Source organism: Lepisma saccharinum, chromosome 5, assembly GCF_977018435.1.
Source record: "Lepisma saccharinum chromosome 5, izLepSacc3.1, whole genome shotgun sequence".
Lineage (NCBI taxonomy): Eukaryota > Metazoa > Arthropoda > Insecta > Zygentoma > Lepismatidae > Lepisma > Lepisma saccharinum.
In genome coordinates, this window is record NC_139233.1 from 87,909,006 (window position 1) to 87,931,077 (window position 22,072).

Here is a 22,072-nt window from a genome sequence, read left to right on the forward strand (position 1 = left end):
CACATACATAATATATATGTATAGTTTGTGTATGTCTGTGTAGACCACAATCTTCTTCCCCCCCCCAAAAAATCAATCTTCAATGATTTCGCGCCCTGGTAGGGTATGTAGCTGCCTGGCAAAGTCCTCATTCCGTAAATTCACGAACTGCATGAAATCAGAAAAAGACATATATTCCCCCCTCGTTTTGAGAAAACCTGTTTCACAACCCACCCCTGTCCTTTCTGTGGTGAAGGACACTCCAGTGGGACAATGAATCTCCCCCCCTATTTACTGCGAGCAGCAAAAGAAGACGGCCGCGCCATCTACTGGCCACCGATGGAAATGCAATTTCAAAGCGCAGCGAGGTTTAAATGTGGGGTAATCCTCTACTCCTTAACTCCTCTATGGTTGAACCGTCTTCGTGCAATGGAATTTTCCAGTGATCCTTTCCCGATCCGAGTTTAAAATTTGATCTTCGTTCGTGCACACGGCCATTAGCAGACGAATTACGTGGCAGGAGCAACTTTGAAGCTATTTCTAATCTGTGCTTTGAAGCTTATTCTTACTGCTGACACGTGCGTTTGCAGCAGAGCCAATGATCATTATCGGACTCCTACAAAATACGAGAACCTTGGCCTTTCAAAACAAAAATGTATATAGCCTGTGAACGGAAGAGAGTTATAATCTGTGATGATGTTAGATGATGTAATCGGAAGTGCCGCGCGAGAAGCGTAAAGCGAAAGCCCCGTGTTGCGGTAGTTGCAACATACGAATACATTTTTATAACCTACACACGTGGCAGAGTGAAAGATATGCTAGCTTGAAGCACCTGTATCAGTAAGAAGTGAGTTACACTATCGTGTACGTGTGCAACAATTAATTTCTACGTGATATGGTGTATTATCAGCAATAAACGGTCTGTTATAAAATGGTAAGTAAAAATCTGTTTATTACACTTGTACTAAAATTGCATGTCACCAGCTTCAAAATTAGAGCACAAATCTTACATATCATGTAAATATTATATAGAAAATTTATTGTCAGATGTGAACGTCAATAGCAATTGTGTAAGAGTTTACTTAACGAAAATATCATGTGACTAAGGTGACATGAAATTGTGTCATAATGACAAACCTTTTACAAAATTTTAAAATGAATGAGATTTTGAATGCGTATTCTAACGTATGAGCACATTCTTTCCTACCTATCTCATTCGTATAGGCTTTACTACGATAACAAGGAATAAGAGTAAAAATGTGATAACTAATATGTTGCTGCGAAGAATTAATTTTCCGTGTACTAGGAATGTCATATTGGTACCAGTTAGATATACCGGAAAAAACATTTAACTCGTTTATTTTGAAATAAAATTCATTTCTGCTTACCTCATATGCATAGCGGAACATTTTTCAACTACGGATTACTTTTTTTTTCAATGAAAAAACATTTTTAACATTATAAGTATTTATTGGTCGTTTGCTAATTGGAGCCCAAATTTTGGGTCTCACTGCAGAACATGGACTGCTTTTTTCCTCTAAATAGACGAACAAAATTTTTATCCCCTGAAAGTACGTATCTTCTACTTCCATTTTCCGGTGTTCCTTTTACGATTACTATTATATTATTGCGTGTAAAAAATGTTTGGTAATTATGCGATATCGCCCGGACGGATTTCTTCAAATTTACAGGAGAAAGTACTTACTGAGTTTCTTTAGCATTCTGGACGTTCTTGGAGGTATTTTCTTTCATGGAAAGTAAAAACTTCGTAGTTTAATGCTGCCGAACAAGAATTAATCACTTTTTACGTAAGAAATTGGCATTGCCTGCCACATTATGCCGTTGTTTCCATTGTGTGCGTGCAGATGGCGAAAGCGTTGAAAGTCATGCGATCTCTGCAGTATTTCCAAACGTGCCTTCTTTTTACGAAAATTTCTATTTTTATCTATGTTCGCCGCACGTTCTTTTTTCGATGAATTTAGGGGTGAAATGAGTGCTAATGGAACCTAACCTAACCTTACCTTGTGTGAATGGTTTTTGGGGCTAACGTGCATGGTTTGTGGAGGTAAACATGAAAAAAAATAATTAAATAGTACGTAATTTTCCGTCATGAAGGTTTGAAAAACTGCTTGCGCACTGAAAATCGACAAAACACAAGCTGGCGCGTAATGACGGGCGATGATCCATTACGAGTGCACGCCATATTGTCTATTACAGAAGCGGAACAAGTAAGACAAATAATCGTAATATGAAAAGTTGACAGTATTTTATGGGAAAATGCATAACTTCACCTTAATGAATGTTCCGCAAGGCAAAATAGGTAAGTACCAGTGATAAAATTAAGGAAATAAATGAGTAAAAGGTATCCGGGCGTTATCGCATATTTACCAAATGTTTTTCCTGCTACTAAAAGCATTGCATTTCTCCATTTGTTCTCGTCCATATTGTTTATGCGCTCAAGTGTTTTGTGATAAATAAAACCCTTCGTTTTGCGGCATTCGAGTTGATTTGTAGCTCCGGATTCCACCCACACACGCACAGTTTCTTTCATTATTTCAGACGAGGAATGCTTACAAGGTTAGGTTAGGCCTGTTAGGTTGGGTTCCAATAGCATAAATACAACGAAAAATGTTTTTCCTGCTACTAAAAGCAATGCATTTCTCCATTCGTTCGTGTCCATATTGTTTACGCACAGTTTCTTTCATTATTTCTTTGAGGAATGCCTTCAACGTTAGGTTAGACCTGTTAGGTTAGGTTTCATTAGCATAAATACAAGGACTAGTTATTATTTAGGCTAAGTGAACTAAACCTAGCTACCTAACAACATAGGCATTTTTTGCTTTCACTAGATTTGTGCAGGAATATGACTTTTCTTTCGTTGCTACGATTTCAATACTGCCCAACCTGAACACGTTTTTCTGTTGTTTTTTTAAAGAAAAAAAATCCGCACCTTAAAACTTACTTTTCCCGATTACAAACTACAAAACGTTACCAAAAAATTATGAACCACGTTCCTCCTAAGCAGCCCATATTCTGCAGTCTTACCCAAACTATTCACAAAAGCTTTTTAAGCGAAAATAGATCCACAAACCATTCATGGAATATTAGGTTAGGTTCAGTTAGGTTAGGCAAACATAGAAAATTGAATTGGAAAAAGAAAAACCGCTCACACGTCATCTTGTAAAATTACCGCGTGGTTGTTACACTAACACTTATTAACCGAAAAATGATTGTTTTTAATCCACAAACCATTCACGGAAGGTTAGGTTACGCAAACAGAAAATTAAATTGGAAAAAAAATATCCCGCTCACACGTCATCTTGTAAAACTACCGCATGGTTGGTACACTGACAGGGGGTTACGTAATCGAATGCACGGAACATTTGATTCACGTAGTCGACGGTAATGGTGGCATGAGCTATATTGCAACGGAGATACATGAATGTCGAAAAATACCTTATTTACAGGCTGAATAACTTGCACAATTCGAAAAAACATTTTTCCCAGCTTCAGAAAGTCCACAAGAACTAAATTCCGTGAGTACTTTCTCGTCTTTTCTCCTGTAAATTTCAAGAAATGTGTTTCCCGTATATCTAATCGTTACTGTCATCTTGAATATTATGATTTATATTTTGAATTTCGTATGTTTTTTTTTTGGAACGACTTAAGATGACCGACCCTTCTCAGATTTTCTTCATATTTGGCATACTCTCTAATTGAGGCCTCCTAATAACGAATCTGAAGTTAAAAGTTGTCGGAAAGGTCTAGAAATTGCAAAATAAGCAAAAATAAGGCATTAGTTTTCGGAATGGAAACAGTCTATTTTCGCTAAATTTTTTGTTTCACAAGGAAATGTATATATATTCATGATACTGCCACGACATCAAATTTAGTAACACTTCCGATTATTTTATGATTCCTCCTAGCACAAAGACTGGTACTAGTTTACTATCCTTTGGGCAGATTTCTTCATTTCTACAGAAGAAACTACTTACCGTTATAAGTTCCTGTAGTATTGTCTAACATCTGGAAGGTGTTTTGTGTGATGTGGAAATGTTTCATAGCGGAAATTCAACCATTGACACATAGCCCCACGAACCATTTCCGGTAAGGTTAGGTTAGGTAGGGTCAAAATAGGTTACAATAGTTAAAAATTGGTTTCGAAAATATATGCGTAGCCCCACACACCATTCTCGCATAGCCCCACGAACCATTCACACATAGCCCCACAAACCATTTGCGGAAACGTATGTTCTTCAGTTACAAAAACACTTTTTTTAAAAAAAAATTGATCAAAAAAAAAAGAATACACGTTAAAAATGATCCGCGAAGCAGATAGGTAAGTACAAATGTCAAAAATTGACGAAACTCAGAAGTTATAGGTGTCCGAAGGATAGTAAAGATTTACCCAAAGACTAATTATCGTAGAATTTTGGAAATCATTGTCACGCAAAATTTGAACCTTCCTTAAAGTAATGAGCACTGTTTGGACTTGAAAAAAGTTATTTATGTTAAACAAAACAACTTGAAAATTACCTTACACACTTCTCATGGACAAGATATTCTCCATCGACAAGCGACAGTAAATATCGTAGAAGCGTGGGAATGAATGTAGAAGTAAATCGGAACCTTAGTAGAATGCATTTAGGGACTTTATTTTAATGCTAAGGGAACAAAACCTTAAGTAATCACTAAAACTCTGCAGATAACAGACGTACATCGAAAACTGAACCATGTAAAAATTGCATTCGTAGTATGATGAAATCGCAATAAAACAAAAGGAACTTGGGCCCCAAATTTTGACTATGTTTGCCTAACGTAACCACACGTCAATGGTTTGTGGGGCTAGCGTCAATGGTTCGCAATTTCTAGATCCTGATACTACCACGACACCAATTTTTAACTATGTTTGTCAATGGTTACACAATAGAACACAACTTTCAAGTTCAGTGTTATGTTAAACACATTGTAGAATATCTGGCTGGTATATCTTTATTAATTTGTCATATAGGTAACACTTTCGTATAGTGCAAACTGATTTCTTACTTTTTACATAAGAAAGTACTTATGCAAATCATTTTCTTTAGCATTGTTGAAGTTCGGGAATGTAGTTTTGATCTATTTTAATGCGAAATGATGTGTTTATCTGCAAAAATATCTCCTACATGTTATTGCTGCTGCCGCCATTTGCTTTCTGCACATGAGCACAATGTTCCGTGTGTTACATCACGTAACTCCCAGTAAGTGTTTCAAACCTCGCCGTGTTCAGTATTTTTATTTTTTAAAAAAATTTTAAAGTATGGTTGCCTAGCCTAACCTAACCTTACGGGAAATGGTTTGTGGGGCTAACGTCAATGGTTTGCGAGGTATTAGCATAATTTCAAATTTGGGCATGAAAGTAGGTATATTTCGGTGAACAAGGTTGCAACACTGCATAAATCGACAAAACACTCGCGCAACGTGCGATGAACCAGTACTCTATCGCCATAATATGTGTTACAGAATCGAAATAACGAAGAACAGTAAGTACTTGTAAATGTAAGAAATAGACATTATTTTCTTTAGAAATTCATTATCACACCTTAGGAAATGTTCCGCAATGCAGAATAGTAAAAAAGTGTGAAATAAATTATTTATAGATGTTTCACTTATACAAAAGTAGTACCGTCATATATTCTGGATGAGACTGCAAAAAGGTTTCAGCTTGTTCACATCACATTGAGTATAAACTTATTTTTGACTGTGTTTGTTTCTTTGAAGATATGTAGTGTTGACTACTCAATTATATTTAGCATCGAAATGTATTTTATTTTTCTTCAGGCTGCAAGTGTTGACAGAAAGGGCACATTTAAAGTTGAGTATCTGCAACAGATTGAAAGAGATGTTCAAGCCAGATGGGAGAAAGAGAAGATATTTGAGATAGATGCTCCTGCTGAGCCAAAGAAAAGCAATGATGAAAAGTTTTTTGTTACTTTTCCCTTTCCATACATGAATGGAAGACTACATCTGGGACATACATTTTCACTTTCAAAATGTGAGGTATGTATTTCGAAAAATGCTGATACTGTTTTAATTGTTTACCAATAACTATAAATCACATGTATTTTAACAAGTGTGTTCATAGTTTCATGAAATTACAAGTTCCTGAGCTGTCACTTGTTTTCTTTTTTAATATGTTAAGATAAAATGCAAGATGCTTCCATTCTAAACATGTTTTCGTGGAATTAAAGCCAATAAGAATAATGTTACACTTTTGCATTATGGTGTGTGTAATTGGGACGAAAAATTTATTTCTTGCATAAATTTTTAAGCATAACCCCATAGCAATTTTTGGCAAGTTGACACTATTTACTGCCTTTGATTCTCATCCGCAAAGAGTCCATTCTGTATTAATTTAACAGCTTTTTCAGCTATATCATTTACAGTCTTTAATGTAATATCTTTGGTTTAGAGAAAAAACAATCCCTATGCAAATTTGCTACCATTTTAAATTTGATTTGTACATCAGTGACATCTCCATAGAATGACAAAACTGAAACATGTGTGCATAGATACCACAAGTTTGACTGTGTTCCTTCAAGTGAAGTTCAGATCTTGGCAGAAATATTTTCAAGGTGCTCTTGCCACACTTTGGGCTTGGTGCATTGTGCAAACAGGGTGGATTTTTAGTACCTTCTCAGTATCCCCGCTGATACGGTCCAACCTCAGAAATCAACCAGGCAAAATTCGCACTTCCAGTGCGGCAACTGCACCAAAAATCACCCACAAGGTCTATGTCCGGCAAGAAACTTAACCTGTAGCTACTGCAAAGGACAATGCTATTGGAATATACAATGCAGAAAACGAATTCTGACAGAGTTGTGAATAGAATGTCCAGTACGCCCTCACACAACGCAACATGCAATGATGGTTTAGATCATGACTTGTCTACGCTCAGCTTCAACTATGTCAACACTGATACGCTCAGTCATCATTCCACATTGGTTACTTCTACTCAACACCTTTGGGAGCAGCAATTCAGTTCGGATAGCTTCATAATAAATCTCCAAATCAATAAATGTACTGTTAAATGTGAAGTAGATACTGGGTCTGCCGTTACTCTTTTCAACGAAAAGTATTTTGACCAACTGTTTCCGCAGTATGTTAAATCTAATTCCAGCCTACGATCTACGATTACGAGGTTTAAACGAAAGATACGTACATGTTGCAGCACATACAACCCTCAAACTATACTTAGATAATAGGGATTATACTTTACCTGTTTTTCTCTGCCAGTAGAAACTTTTATATGCATTGATCAGTCGTACATGGTTGCATATTATTCAACCGTCTTGGAGGAGATTATTGGTTACCACTAGTGTTCTTTCAGCTAGCAGCATAGCAGGTACTATTACTAACACTGGTGTTGATGACCTTAGGAGAAATTTCTTCCAGGTACGATAAAGTCTTGGATGGTTATTTGAGCAAGCCCATTACACATTACTTGGTTGATATACCACTGAGGTCCATCTGGGCGCCAGTATTTCGTAGACATTACGAAGTTCCTTACGGTATTTGAGACCGTGTTCAGAACTCCATTTGAAATCTACTGAAAGTAGGGTTGTGGGAACTGGTCGAATATTCTGTTTGGGCCTCACCACTTGTTGTTGTAACCAAGAAAGATGGCTCACTTCGCCTCTGCATTGACTTCTGAGGAACGGTGAATAAGATGACTAAAAACGTCAAATTCCCATTGCTGGAGTCGAGGATATTTTCTCGATTTGGCCAAGTGTAAATACTTTACGGTAATTGACCTTCAAGTGGCTTACGGACAATTGGAGTTTTCTGAAGCTGCAAAACTCATCACCAGTGCTAGAAAAATCTTCTTCAGAGCTAGACGCCAGCTCTGAAAATCAGGCGCCAGGAAACCACCAACTAGCAATTATGCATACAATAAGAAGTTGAGCCGGCCCCCATCGCTGAGTGGTTATCCCATCACGCTACGACGTATCCCAGCCTGGGCATGGGTGTTTGTGAGTGTTCATTCGTCAATTTCATGATATCGTCACTGATCTCAATCTTTGCAAATTAGCCAAAAGTGGCATAAAAACCGAAGAAAAAAAAAAGCAAATTATTCTATAAGAAGCTGAGCATCATCGTATTCAAAACATCGCTAAATCATGTGAGAAACCGGGAAATGGGGGGGGGGGGACAAAGAGTAAGAAGTTGTTACTGATTCTATGGAATGTTCACATCGTTGATAAAAAAAATAATTTGCTAATTTACGCAGTACTGCAATTTGAACTTAGGATCTTCAAAATTTCGTACATGCAATATTACAGGAAAATATCAGTCGCCGGGCTGAAATTTTTAGTAGTCATGGTGACCGGGATTTTACGAGCCCTGCTCATCACTGTCCTCAATACACCTTGGGGATTATATAGAGCTCACAGGCTGCCTTTTCGCATAAACATAAATGGAGATCTGTAGAGAACATTGAGACTGAAGGAACACATGTCAGTGGGGGGTGTCACATTGAGTGACAAGTGAGATGGGCCCCTTCAGTCTGCAAGCTAGCATCCACCACACATGCACAAACAAGACCGAGGTGACATGATGCGCTCCATTGAAGAAGCTTTCAGACTGAAGTCACAAATGACTAGTGACACAGTCTCCTTCAGTATAAAGCAAACCATTCAATGTGCACGCAAGACCAACAGACCGAAGCGGCACGATGCACGCCATTGAGGAAGCAATATAGTCCGAGCAACATGCAAGTGATATGTTTAGTTCATTGTCGCACTTCGGTTCAAAAATTCAATGGATTACTGATGGTCTGCTTCCAAGTGACACTATGTCACTTGTTGCTTCGGTCTGTAAGTTTCCTGAGAAAATGGTACAGGCCAAGTGACAAGCTACACTTGCCGTTTATGTTGCTTCAGTTCGAAAGGTTGCATTTACTTCTAAGGGTTGGTTTCCTGGAGCCAAGTGTCGCTTCCACCTCAAAATTCTGTTAAACAATATATATACACACACATTCACGTAATTCGTATACTTCTGCATATGTGTTGTGAACAGTAAACATTTAAGTTGAGACGCAAACATGTAAAAGGTTGTTTTAAGTACATTTCATGGTCAGATGTGCTCATCAGGACTACATGTTTAGTTTTAATCCTAGCTTACCCGTGCTGTACAAGAAACTTAGTGGGCGACTCACAGGCCCACACTTTTTTATCACTAGAATTCAAGAAACAATTTTATTATTGAATCACTGCTTCCTTTACTGATGTGCAGGTATTTATTATTTATGATAATTATAAAAATTACTATCATTAATAAAAAATAATAACCAATTACCTATTGCAATAACCCATATATTTTATCATTCACTAAAACTCACAAAATCCATATTTTTTTATTAATGTTATTATGTTTGTAGAGGTGCAATTTATTAAATATAATAATTACCATCATTACCAACTATTTCTACACTTGTCACTGGCATGAGTGTCTTGAATGAGACGCAATCAAAGATGGCGCCTGATAAGTCCACCAAGTGCATTTTGCCTCCTATTTACGTTACATTTATGTTTTTTATGAACAAAAGTAATACAGAACAGAAATATTGGTAACATCCTAGGGAACAATGTAGTTTATTTTCAAACAGTTGAAAAATCTAAAAAGTAGATGTAGTGGGCCTGCAAGTCCTCTCGCCTCCCCCCTCAGTAAGCTAGGGTTGAAATTGTATCTGAACCACTATACAATGTGTGTCCACTGGGATTGGCCAAAATCTGTCTTTTGCTTGCTACATCATGTATATTTTTTTAGCTAGTTGTAAAATATGTGACTACAAACCTGTAAACTCATAACAGTAACTTCAAGTGACATAGGGTAGCTGTAATTGGTAAAAAGCCAAAATTTCCTGTTTTTTTTTAAAAAAAAGCTGGCTTTTTATTGGGAAAAAAAGTCCATTCAAAAAAGCCGGCTTTTTTCAACTAATAATTCATGTAAATAACTTTGATAAGGCAGCACTGAGTGCCACGTGCGGGACATTTGTGTTACTATGAAGGTGTGGAAAATACCAGAAGTTTATTTTGCCAAAATGAATGGGACACCTGTTTTCAGTGAGTGGTCCAAGAATTGACGAATGTGTGTATTATATGTATTTTATTTTTTCCACAGTTTGCAGTTCGATACCAAAGACTGAAGGGCAAGAAATGCCTGTTTCCATTTGGTTTCCATTGTACTGGCATGCCAATCAAAGCTTGTGCTGACAAATTGAAGCGAGAGATGGAAGATTATGGCTTCCCGCCTCAGTTTCCAGCATTGGATGACCAAAGTCCTACGGAGCCTCGAGAAGAATCAACACCAAAGGACAAGAGCAAGAGTAAAAAGGTGAGCAGAGGATTTTCATTTAAGCTGACTATGACTGTATATTTTATAATATACAACAATGGTTATGAGAACTTTTTAAGGATGCTGCAACTAAGTACCTTTTATTCTGTTTACAACCAAGGCCGAAACATTGGACAAACCACTGTCTCCACTTTTTCAATATATCGTCATGTATCTTTGGTTATTTCTAGGGGCATACATTCTCATTTTTTATGAAAACATAAAATGAGGAATAACACATTATAGAGTTAATTTTTCATGTTTTTTAAATGTGTAAGGTTCATTTTGCTATCATGTTTTGTCACAAAATGATGCGAAATGAACTGCAAAATGTTAAATAAATTCTTAAAAGCGAAGTTTAAGGTTTATTTACCGACACAACGCTATTTGAGGTCTGAATTATCCTGTGAGTTATAAAAGTCTGGGAAATATGATTAATTCTGAGTAAATTTTTAAGCAAAAAAAGACTTCTTTACACAGGAATGAAGTTAATATTCTGATAACTATTGTAAATGTGCTATTAGAAGTTAATTTTGTGTAATAAGTATAGTTTTTAAATCAATTTTAGGTTTTTATTCACCATCTTAACACCAAAATGCCATTTTATTTACTGGTTTTGATCCTGAAATATGCCCAGTTTTTGTACCGAAATCTTGATCTTTCATTCACCATAAATATGTGACTCTAGTCGAAATGTGTTATTCAGAGACAATTGTGTTAGGATACAAATAATTTACTTTCTGAAGATTTTTCTTTAGTGTTGCTATATTATGCTGCATTCCTTTTTGTGCAGAGCAAAGCCATAGCAAAGACAGGAGGTGTGAAATATCAGTGGCAAATCATGCAGAGTTTGGGTCTCAAGGATGAAGAAATCAAGAACTTTGCAGATGCTTCACATTGGCTTGAATATTTTCCACCCCTTGCGGTAAAAGACTTGAAGAGCATTGGCATACATGTAAGTAGCTACGTGATTTTTCCTAAATGTTCAGTTTGAAAATATTCATCAACGTTACGAGCAGAGCTGTTATTTAGTACAGTATAACTTGTTGTTGTGTTTACAAATTGTTTGTTTGAAGTTAAGTGTTTGTGATCACAATAAAGATCAAAAACTGTTTGTTTTTGCTTGGGGGGGGGGGGGTTCATGAGTGGATACAATTTGCTAAATGTATTTCTTATGAGATTTTAGTGCTTATGTAGTGAAAAATATTGCTCTGAACGAGTATTAGATATTCATGGTGGTTGCGGTAAACGCGGTTTAAAATTACTTACGTGAAATTTAAAAGATTCCGCGTTGCACAATTTAATGGTTCAATCCTATTAATTTCGAAGATCCACTGTCTTCATTCACAAAGGGTACCGCGGTACCATCTCCGCTTCAAACGCCGTACCCTTTGTGAATGAAGACAGTGGATCTTCGAAATTAATAGGATTGAACCATTAAATTGTGCAACGCGGAATTACGGAATCTTTTAAATTTCACGTAAGTAATGAGTATTAGATAATTTGATAATATTTTGACAGTGCTTTTTAATGTTTTTTGAAGGAGTGTTTATTGAATTGTAACTTGTATTTCTAATGTAAATAATTTTTTTTTAACATTACAGGTATTTAAAGAAATTGCTAGTTTTATGATTACACATATTGCCATATTTGTATGTTACTAGTTTTTGCTGTTTTAAGTTTTCTTCTCAGAGTGCAATTGTTAAATGTCTTTATTGGTTGATTTGTTCAGGTAACGTTTTGTAACACGAAGGCTGCTAATGTTGAATTTAATGTTAAATGTCTGAAATCATTGCCCTGTCTTGTGTTATCTAAGTCATATTAATTAGGTTTTAAGTACAAGTAAGGTCCTTTCGGCAATATACTTTCATCAACAAGGCTTTTGAAGTTCTTAACAGTTATTTTCTTGACAGTTTTGTCATTCACACTTTGCAGAAACTATGAAAGTTTTAGCCCATACTTATTCTTAAGTCTTATGGCTTGGGTTAAAACTTTGTTATTTTCATGCAAAAGTAGACGTATTTTTTTTTGAAAGCTATAATTAGGGGATGAATAAAACTGGAAAGTATTAATCCCGCCAACACCCCCTTGGGCACGCCACTACCTTATATTCATCGCTCTCATGCTCAAACGGTGTCTCTACATCAGAGATATTTTCAGCCAGTCACCCATCATTATCCTCATCAATTTCGATATTTGTGCCATAGCCCTACAGCACCAAATAGAGCTGTCTAGAACATTCGGCTGTGCAAGGATGGGAGGTTGGGGGAGGGGGTGTCATAACCCCCATTGGACCCAGTATTTGTAAAAAAATGTCAAAATTGGGAAAAAGGGCAAAATGAGGGCTGACTGCTAAAAAAGTGTATATACCACCAGTTTTGAAAATCTGGGAGACACCACTAGTTTAGAAGTACGGAAAATATATTTTCAAGCAAAGTAGACACCAGAAGCCTGTCGGTACTGCACAGTCCCAAGTGATTTTTTGCTCATAAAACATCTTTCTGCTCATATTTGGCCAAAATTATTTTATAACCATATTTATGCAGGCTAAGAATAAGTTATAATAAATCCTGGGGTACTTACAATTATTCTAATATCTCGGACACTTAGGTCCAAGAAATTGCTTACTGCTCCCTTGCATATACTTCCAGCAGCGCCTACTGTTTGTTGTGAGTCTTTAACCCTACACATAACAGGGACACACAAGTCCCATCAAGACAGATTCCAAATGTGTCACGTAGGAACCGTTCGTAGGATGTGGGACTTTTGAAGTCCTGTCAGTCGATAAAGGGTTAAAGTAAAACTATAGTAAATTGATATGTATACTTACTTGCATTGGAATACTTTCATGCTAATATTAATCAATCTTTTAAACAACTCTAAATTGTAATGATGTTAAACATTAGGGCAGGTGAGAATCTGGAAGAGCGTCTGTATCAAAGTAGTGTTGGCTCAGCCATAAGAAAAAACAAGTATGTTAACAAAGTACCAATAAAACAAAGTAAGTGCATGTATCATAAAGATGTTTGTATGAGGCTTAACCCTTAACTTCCCAGGTGAGTTACTTACGTGAAATTTAGAAGATTTCGCACTTCCGCATTGCACAATTTAATGGTTCAATCCTATTAATTTCGAAGATCCACTGTCTTCATTCACATCTGCGAAATCTTCTAAATTTCACGCAAGTAATTTTAAACCGCGTTTAGCACAACCATCATGAATTCCCAGGTGAAGTCTCACAGACACCCAGCATTTATCGTTATTCTGTTGTTTGTGCATGCGGGTGGGGTAGGAGTTGACAGCGCTGTCTAGTTGTCCCTTCCCCTACACCACATTGACTTAAGTCGTCAGTTGCCACTCGCACGTGACCTTGAGCGAGATTTACCGCATTTTCAGTGCTTGGCTGTCTTAGAGACCCCACCTGGGCCTTTACGTTATGGATTCATTACCCGGTCCTTCGTCAACTGTGCATTTTACAGACCCTGATTTTGCAGATACTATTTTACAATGGTTTGAGGAAGCTCTAGGAAGTGATGTTGGATCAGATATTGACAATGTACTTGAAAGTGAAAATAATTCAGATTCGGAAGAGGGTTTGGGTGAAGACGAATTTGTTTCGCCACCTGTGAATTCCGGAAGTGAAACGTGTGATCAAAGTGACGAAGATAGAAATGTAAATTCTGAATCGTCAACCAAAGATTGTTAGAAATTACTTTGGTCGAAACAGATATCGTTGGTCTTCGAAGCCAATTTTGCGTTCCCATGTGCGGCGTCATAACATCATCCGTGTGCCGACAGTACGACCACCTGCTCAAGTAAGTAACAATCCAGATCCTCTTACAATTTGGAATTTGCTTATGACTGAAGATATTCTGTATATCATATTGAAATGGACTAATGAAAAAATAAACAAAGAAAAGGCTGGAAATGATCCAAACGTTTGGTATGAAACTGATTTATGTGAACTAAAAACTTTCATTGGTTTACTACTTTTCTCAGCTATTTTCAAATCTAACAGAGAAGATCATTTTATGCCGCGGACGGTACTGGATGTGACATATTTAGGTGTGTTATACCCAAAAACAGGTTTGGCGTACTTCTAACATGCTTGAGATTCGATGACCCTGCAACCTGGGTTGAACGCAAGCAGAACAATCCTTTAGCTCCATTGTTAGAAATTTGTACAAAGTTTATTGACAACTGTCAAATGTTGTACAAGATTGGAGAATGTGCATGTATCGATGAAATGCTCGTAGCATTTCGTGGAAAATGTAGATTCAAAATGTACAAACCGAACAAACTTGCAAGTACGGGCTAAAAGTCATGTGCCTTACTGATGCTCGGACTGGTTACATGTTGATTGCATATGTTTACACGGGGAAGGATTCAGATGGACAAAATCTAAGTCCCGAAGAAAAAAGTTCCAAAAGCCTACTCAGGCTGTGTTTAGGCTAACTAGACCAATTGAACAGACTAATCGCAATGTTACTACGGACAATTGGTTTAGCTCAATCGAGTTAGCAACATGTTTGAAATCATATGGACTAACGTATGTGGGAACATTGAAAAAAATAAAAGGGAAATCCCAAAAGAATTCTTACCTGCTAGAAGCAAAGAAGTTGTTTCTGCAATGTATGCATTTACACATGATCTAACTCTAGTTTCATTTGTACCAAAAAAGGCCAAGGCCGTGATCCTAATTTCATCTATGCACCATGACGAATCCAAGGATGACGAAACAGGTAAACCTGAAGTAATTTCCTACTGTAATCAAACTAAAGGTGGTGTCGATGCCTTAGATGAGAAGTGTGCCAAGTATTCAACTGCTCGACGCACTCAACAATGGTCAATGGCATTGTTTTTCCGCATTTTGGACGTAAGTGGGGTCAATGCATTTGTTCACAACTCCTACAAAGACAGTTCTGAATTGAGCCACTTTAATTTTCTGAAGATTCTTGCAAGGTCGTTGGTGACACCACAGATGGAAAAGCGAGTCAACAACACCCACTTGGCGCATGAACTTCATTCATCCATTTTCCATGTGTTGGGTGTAGAAGAGCCAAGACAAGAAATGGCTGGAGAGAGAATAGAAAAATGCAAGGCATGCTACATCTATGGCTCAAAAAAGAAGAGGAAGATGACTTATGTTGCCATTGTTGCAAGAAGCCCATCTGCCTTGAGTGCTCTACCAAAATTTGCAAGATGTGCAGAGAAAACTTATGAGAAGAAAGAAAATTGTACCTAAAAGTACTAATGTAATTTTTATTTTAGAGGGTGTTTTTTTTTAGTCTTTTTTTTATTTTTATTATTACATGTTTAATAAACAATGAAAATGTAACAAAATGTAAAATTTAGAGTAAAGGGTCTTTGATTTTTGCAGTAATTACGAGATCATGTAATATTAGGATCAGTTTTTTGCAGTTTTGTACTTTAATTCATTTTTATTGTATTACAAAATTTAAAATGCAGTATATTTTAGTTATTTGTGTAGCTTTGTACGTAATAAAGCAAATTATAATGTATTCAACTGCTGTTTAGTATTTTTTATGTTTATTTTAAAATAGAGGTCTATGTGACCCCACCTGGGACAGTGTGTGACTGAAATGAGACCTGGGAAATTAAGGGTTAAGTTATGTTCCAATTAAAACTCGTTTTACTGCAAAGGGTTAAAAAAAGGAAAATAAGATAGTAAAATTCTTCCCCTTAATGATGACTAGGGGCATAAAATTCTTCCCCTTAATGATGACTAGGGGCATACATTTTTTGTTTTTAATGAAAGCACGAAATGTGAATTAGCCCATTGTAGTGTTAATTTGTCATGTTTTTGAAAGGTGTGAGGTGCAGTTTGCTATTATGTTTTGTCACAAAATGATGTGAAATAAACTGCAAAATGTAAAATAAACTCTCAAACACAAAATGTAGGGTTTATTTACCGATGTGACACCTTCTGAGGTATCAATTATCGTGTGAGTTATGTCAATCATAGGAATTAGATTTATTCTCCTGTAAATATTTGAGAAGCAAAACTGGACTCCTTTACACCGGAATAAACTTGATACTCTGATACTGTAACTATATAAATGTGCTATTAGGAATGAAATGTTAATTTTGTGAAATAAGTATAGTTTTTAAAGTCAAATTTAGGTTTTTGTTCATCCTTTTAACATCGAAATTCCATTTTATATACCATTATTGATCCCCAAATATGCCAAGTTTTTATGTCGAAATCTTGATCTTTTATTCACCAAAAATACATGGCTCTAATGATTACACATTTAATGTATTTGCAGGTTGACTGGCGTCGTACTTTCATAACAACAGATGCTAATCCTTTCTATGATTCATTCATCCGGTGGCAATTCATACGTTTAAAGGAGAGGGACAAAGTGCAGTTTGGCAAACGGTACACAATTTTCTCCCCGAAGGACAATCAGCCATGCATGGATCACGACAGAAGCACAGGAGAAGGTGTTGGTCCTCAAGAGTACACCTTGGTTAAAATGAGGGTTCTCCAGCCTTATCCAGAGAAATTAAGGTACTTCACTTTTCTCTTCTCTTATCAGTATTTGGTAGAGATGAGCTGATGAGATTTTTGGTAATGGAAAATATTCAGGATGCAGTGCTTAATTAATATATTTTTGGATATGGCTTTCTTTTATATGATTAGAGGCACATATTTTTGGTAAATAAAAAAGCAAAATTTCTGTACAAACAATTTCATGTTCAAAAGCGGTACATAAAATGATATTTTGGTTTTAAAAAATGTGAATATAATCCCAAATTTGATTTAAAAACTGCCCTTACTACAGAAAATAAACATATCCCTTCTAATAGCACATTTATGTCATTACCACAAGATTTAAGTTTATTCCTGCATATATTATTGCTTCTCAAATATTTACAGCAGAATAAATCAATTTTCTATGAATTGCATAACTCACAGGGTAATTGTGACTTCCGAAAGTGTCTCGTTGTTAAATAAACTTTAAATTTCGTGTTTAAGAGCCTATTTTGCAATTCATTTCGCATTACCTCGTGACAAAACAGGGTAGGCAAATGTACCTCTCACCTTTCAGAAGCATGAAAAATTAGCATTACAATGTGTTATTTCACATTTCATGTTTTCGTCAAAAATGAAATATGCATGCCTCTATATATGATGAAAATAAACTGTGTGCTATAAAAGTTACATTTTTAGGTTTAGTAGAAGGCATTTTTTAAAAAAAAGTATATACAGGGTGACTGGTAATAAGATGTATTCCCTGTAATGGGTTGAAGTAGAGACAATTTGCAATAACTTTGACCATATGATACCCCTTCCGAAAATTAGTAGTTTTCGAGATAAACGAATTTCTATTGTTTTGTTTTTTTAAAATGACAATTTTTCACATAAAAAAATGAATTGAGAAAAAAAACAGCTCATTGTATGGCACATATTTCAGCATTTTCTGATAGCTAACAAATAAGTGTGTCGTTGAAAAAAAAGTTTTTCCCAAATAACAATCTCATGTAAGTAACGGGTGAGTCTAAACTTACAAGTGATGATAAAAAAATGCACTCTTAGTTTACTTGGCAACATATAAATATCAAAAATGGTATGACACGAAGCGTACAAATTACTTAAATTACTTCCTTGTGTCATCAGCTATCCAACAAGGTACAAATGTTGCTAACATTCACATTTGTGTACAAAATATAATACTTCATTCATCTTCATGTGAATGGAATCAATGAACAATACAATTAAAGAACATTACACGTCTTGCTCAAAGTGGGCACCTCCGTTACGAATGCAGGCATGCAGGTTTTTACGGACATTTGGTCTCTTAACTCATGATGTGATGGTGTCCTTGATGTGTTGCCCAGCTGTTAAGATCCTCTCTCTGAGGTCTTTTTACCGGTGTCTTGTCATGTGGCTCCAAATGTAAAAGTCGCAAGGCGTCAAATCGAGCTGGGCAGTCATCATGCTGATAAATCATGTCACGTCTTGTAGCTAGAGGCACATCCTCCAACAACATTGCCATCCCGTTCCTCAAAAAATGTTCAAAAGTGATGCCATTTAAGATTTGGGGCAGGAAAAATGGCTCGATCAAATGTTTGTTGATAAAGCCCGTCCATACTTCTGCCTGGGTGTGCGACAGTGGCTGGATGAAAATTACCCAAAGAAATGGATTGGCCGAGCCAGCCCGATTCCCTGGCCAGCTCTATCCCCCGATTTGATGCCATGCGCGGAAGAAGATTCTGCAGGTCTAAAGAAGCTGTTCATGTCTATGAATATGAACTTAGGGCACTCAATGAAAATGAGTGGCAAAATTATTTTCAAAAATGGTTTTCAAGAATGCCAAAATGCATAGAATGTAGTGGCGAGTACTTTGAGAAAATACAGTAATGAAATTGATTTTATCTTTCTTAATTATTATGTATCTCAAAACTTTCATAGTGTCCCTCGTATATGGTATAAGAAGATATTTAAGTGAATATTCTGAATATGCCACTTACTCAGTGAATAGCTTCCTAGTTCCTGGGTGTGTGGTTTCGCGTATGTCAGTTCACTCTGGTGCAAATGAAACATATATGTAGATTAACTTATACTTTAATAACATGAAGCACGTAAATAACACGATATATAATGCAGGTTTCCACACAAATGTACACGAATATGACGAGGCGTACAATACGTCGTCTCACGACTCAACTCGGACTCACACTGCGCATGCGCACACTGCATGGCAACAAGCTTAATAAGAATGACAATTCGTCTGAACATCACGGCCCCTCTTGGAAGATCAGCTTCCAAAATTAGAATACACAATAATTATTACGTTTTAGAATATAACATATTACACTTGAATACATAGATTACAATAAACACAAATTTTCTTTCTGGTTACATATTTACACTTTCTCAATTGGTAGAGGTGCAAGCTTCATAATAGGCCTCTTTAGTTCATCGTCTTTAGTTTTAACAGTTGCAACTCTTACCAAACCATCTTGTCCTTTGTGAGTTTCGATAACTCTACCTAATTTCCACTTCAATGTGGGTACGTTATCTTCCTTTATTAACACTAAATCATTGACTTGAAGGTTAGGCAATCTCTTCTGCCACTTCGGTCTACTTTGAAGTCCAGATATGTACTCCAAATGCCATCTTCTCCAAAAATGCTGCACGATTTGTTGACACCTTTGCCAACGCGTCAGGCGGTTAATTTTGCTCTTGGTGAAATCATCTTCTGGAATGTTAAGTAGGTTGTCGCCAATCAGGAAATGCCCTGGCGTAAGTGCTGTCAGGTCATTGGGGTCACTTGACATGGCTGTGATTGGACGAGAGTTCAAACAACCTTCTATCTGCACTAATACTGTGTAAAGCTCTTCAAAATTCAACACAGCATTGCCCACAACACGTTTCAAATGATATTTTATGCATTTTATGTTACTTTCCCAAATTCCGCCAAACCAAGGTGAGGAAGGGGGATTAACATGCCACTTGATTCCTTCATTTGTCAGAAAGTTATTCACAGTTTCTCTATGGTTCGATTCTCTCAAAAAATACAACATTTTATGCAATAGTTTGTCAGCTCCTACATACTGAATACCACAATCAGAATACAGGTTAGCAGGTTTTCCTCTACGAAATATGAAACGTCTCAAACATGCAATAAAAGTATTAGTAGTTGCTGAAGATACAACCTCAATGTGAACACACTTAGTAGAAAGACATATAAACAAAACAATGAAACCCTTGATTGTTTTATGTGATTTCAAAAATCCAGACTTAATTGAAATGGGACCTGCAAAGTCAGTGCCTGTGTTAACAAAAGGTCTCGCTTCGTTTACTCTAGGAGGCGGTAAACTTCCCATCAAGTGTTTAGCTGTAATAGCCTTGACACGTCTACAAATAACACATTTGTTCACTATGCTACGAACCATATCTCGAAGCCCAACTATCCAATATGTTTGTGTCACAATAGCTTGTAACAGTTGCGGATTTGCATGGAGATTTTTCACATGTTCATGTCTCAATAACAGTTCAGTAAACGGATGATTTTTGGGTAACACTATAGGATGTTTCTTATCTGAAGACACATCAGCATTGTGTAAACGCCCACCTACTCGTAACACACAGTTATTGTCAATGAATGGACTTAACAAAAGAAGTTTACTGGATGAGGGGAGCTCCTGTTCTGTTTGTAAACAGTTAACCTCGCTCTCATATGCTTCATGTTGGGTGACCTTGACCCAAAACTCAGTCGCAGCTGATAACTCTTCGGTTGTCAACGTCTGCTTGTTTCGCTGCATGGAAGGCGCTCTACAGTTGCTTATGAATCTAAACATCCAAGCAGTAACACGTATTAATCTCAAGAATGATGAGAATCTCTGCAATAACTCCTTAGTGTCAAAGGTTGTAGTCAACAGCACACAAATCCTTGTTTTTCTTTCCTCCTTTTTTATTTCTTCACTTTCCACTGTAGATGATTCATGCATAGGCAACTCAGGCGAGTAAAGAAATGATGGACCATTCCACCATAAATGAGCTTCACACAACTGTGTAGGGAAAGCACCACGAGAACCAATGTCTGCAGGGTTTTCTTTCGAACTCACATGAAACCACTGTTGAGGATTCGTCAGTTCATGAATGAGTGAAACTCTGTTCGAAACAAATGTACTCCATCTGGATGGATCTGATTTAATCCAACATAGGGTGATCTGGGAATCAGACCAAAGGAAAATATCGTCTATATGCAATGACAATGATGACTGCACAACACTAATCAATTTGGCTAACAACACATCAGCACATAACTCTAAACGTGGCAATGTTACAGGTTTTATGGGTGCAAGCTTTGTTTTCGAAACTAACAATCTGACTGTAACAGCGTTGTCATCATATACTGTTCGTAGATACACAATAGCACATGTACCTTTCTCACTGGCATCACAAAAACCAATCAGTTGACACAAAGTTGGTTCTCTACATTTTAAGCATCGTGGCAACTGTATGCTCTGTAACACATGTAATTCAGCACAATGTCTTTCCCATATTTCTCTTATGTCACTAGGAATAGGTTCATCCCAATTTAACTGTTCCTTCCACAGTGATTGAATTAATATTTTAGCTAACATAGTGACTGGGGCTAGTAATCCGAGTGGATCAAATATGCGAGCTACCTCAGACAACAACAACCTTTTGGTTAATACTAGGTGGGTTAATGATGAAACTCAAATGATCAGTATCCGGGTGCCACACAAGGCCAAGAGTTCTTATGAATTCGCTGTTATGGATGGAAGATATTGTAGGTTTCTCTCGCAAATGCTCGGGAATACTGTTCAACACGTCCGCATGATTTGACGTGCACTTATGCAACTCAAATCCACCCTTTCTCAACAATTGTGTCAATTGTTGCTGTATCTCTATTGCTTCTGGAACACTGTCAGCTCCACTGCACAAATCGTCCATATAAAACTGTTGCTTTAAGACTTCTGCTGCAATCGGGTAATTTTCACCTTCATCGTCTGCTAACTGACGTAACACTCTCGTAGCAAGAAAAGCAGCTGGTGCCGTGCCTTACGTGAGCGTATTTAAACGATAAACAATCACAGGTTGATTGGGGGATTCTCTCCACAAAATTAATTGGTAGTCTCTGTCCTGAAGATCCACTTTTATCTGGCGATACATCATCCGAACATCACTCGTCAATGCAATAAGAGGCCACGAAAACTT

At 36.8% G+C, this 22,072-nt stretch overlaps 1 protein-coding gene across 1 annotated transcript in view; it reads left to right on the plus strand.

Moving 5' to 3' along the window:
* The first annotated feature begins 665 nt into the window (after positions 1-665).
* The window catches only part of LeuRS (Leucyl-tRNA synthetase), a 94,997-nt gene continuing 73,590 nt past the window's right edge, over positions 666-22,072 (plus strand). The window contains exons 1-5 of the mRNA XM_083122752.1: positions 666-913; positions 5,800-6,018; positions 10,141-10,353; positions 11,147-11,308; positions 16,644-16,888. Coding sequence (XP_082978878.1) covers positions 911-913; positions 5,800-6,018; positions 10,141-10,353; positions 11,147-11,308; positions 16,644-16,888 — 842 coding nt within the window. The 5' untranslated portion in view covers positions 666-910. The remainder of the gene's footprint in view (positions 914-5,799; positions 6,019-10,140; positions 10,354-11,146; positions 11,309-16,643; positions 16,889-22,072) is intronic.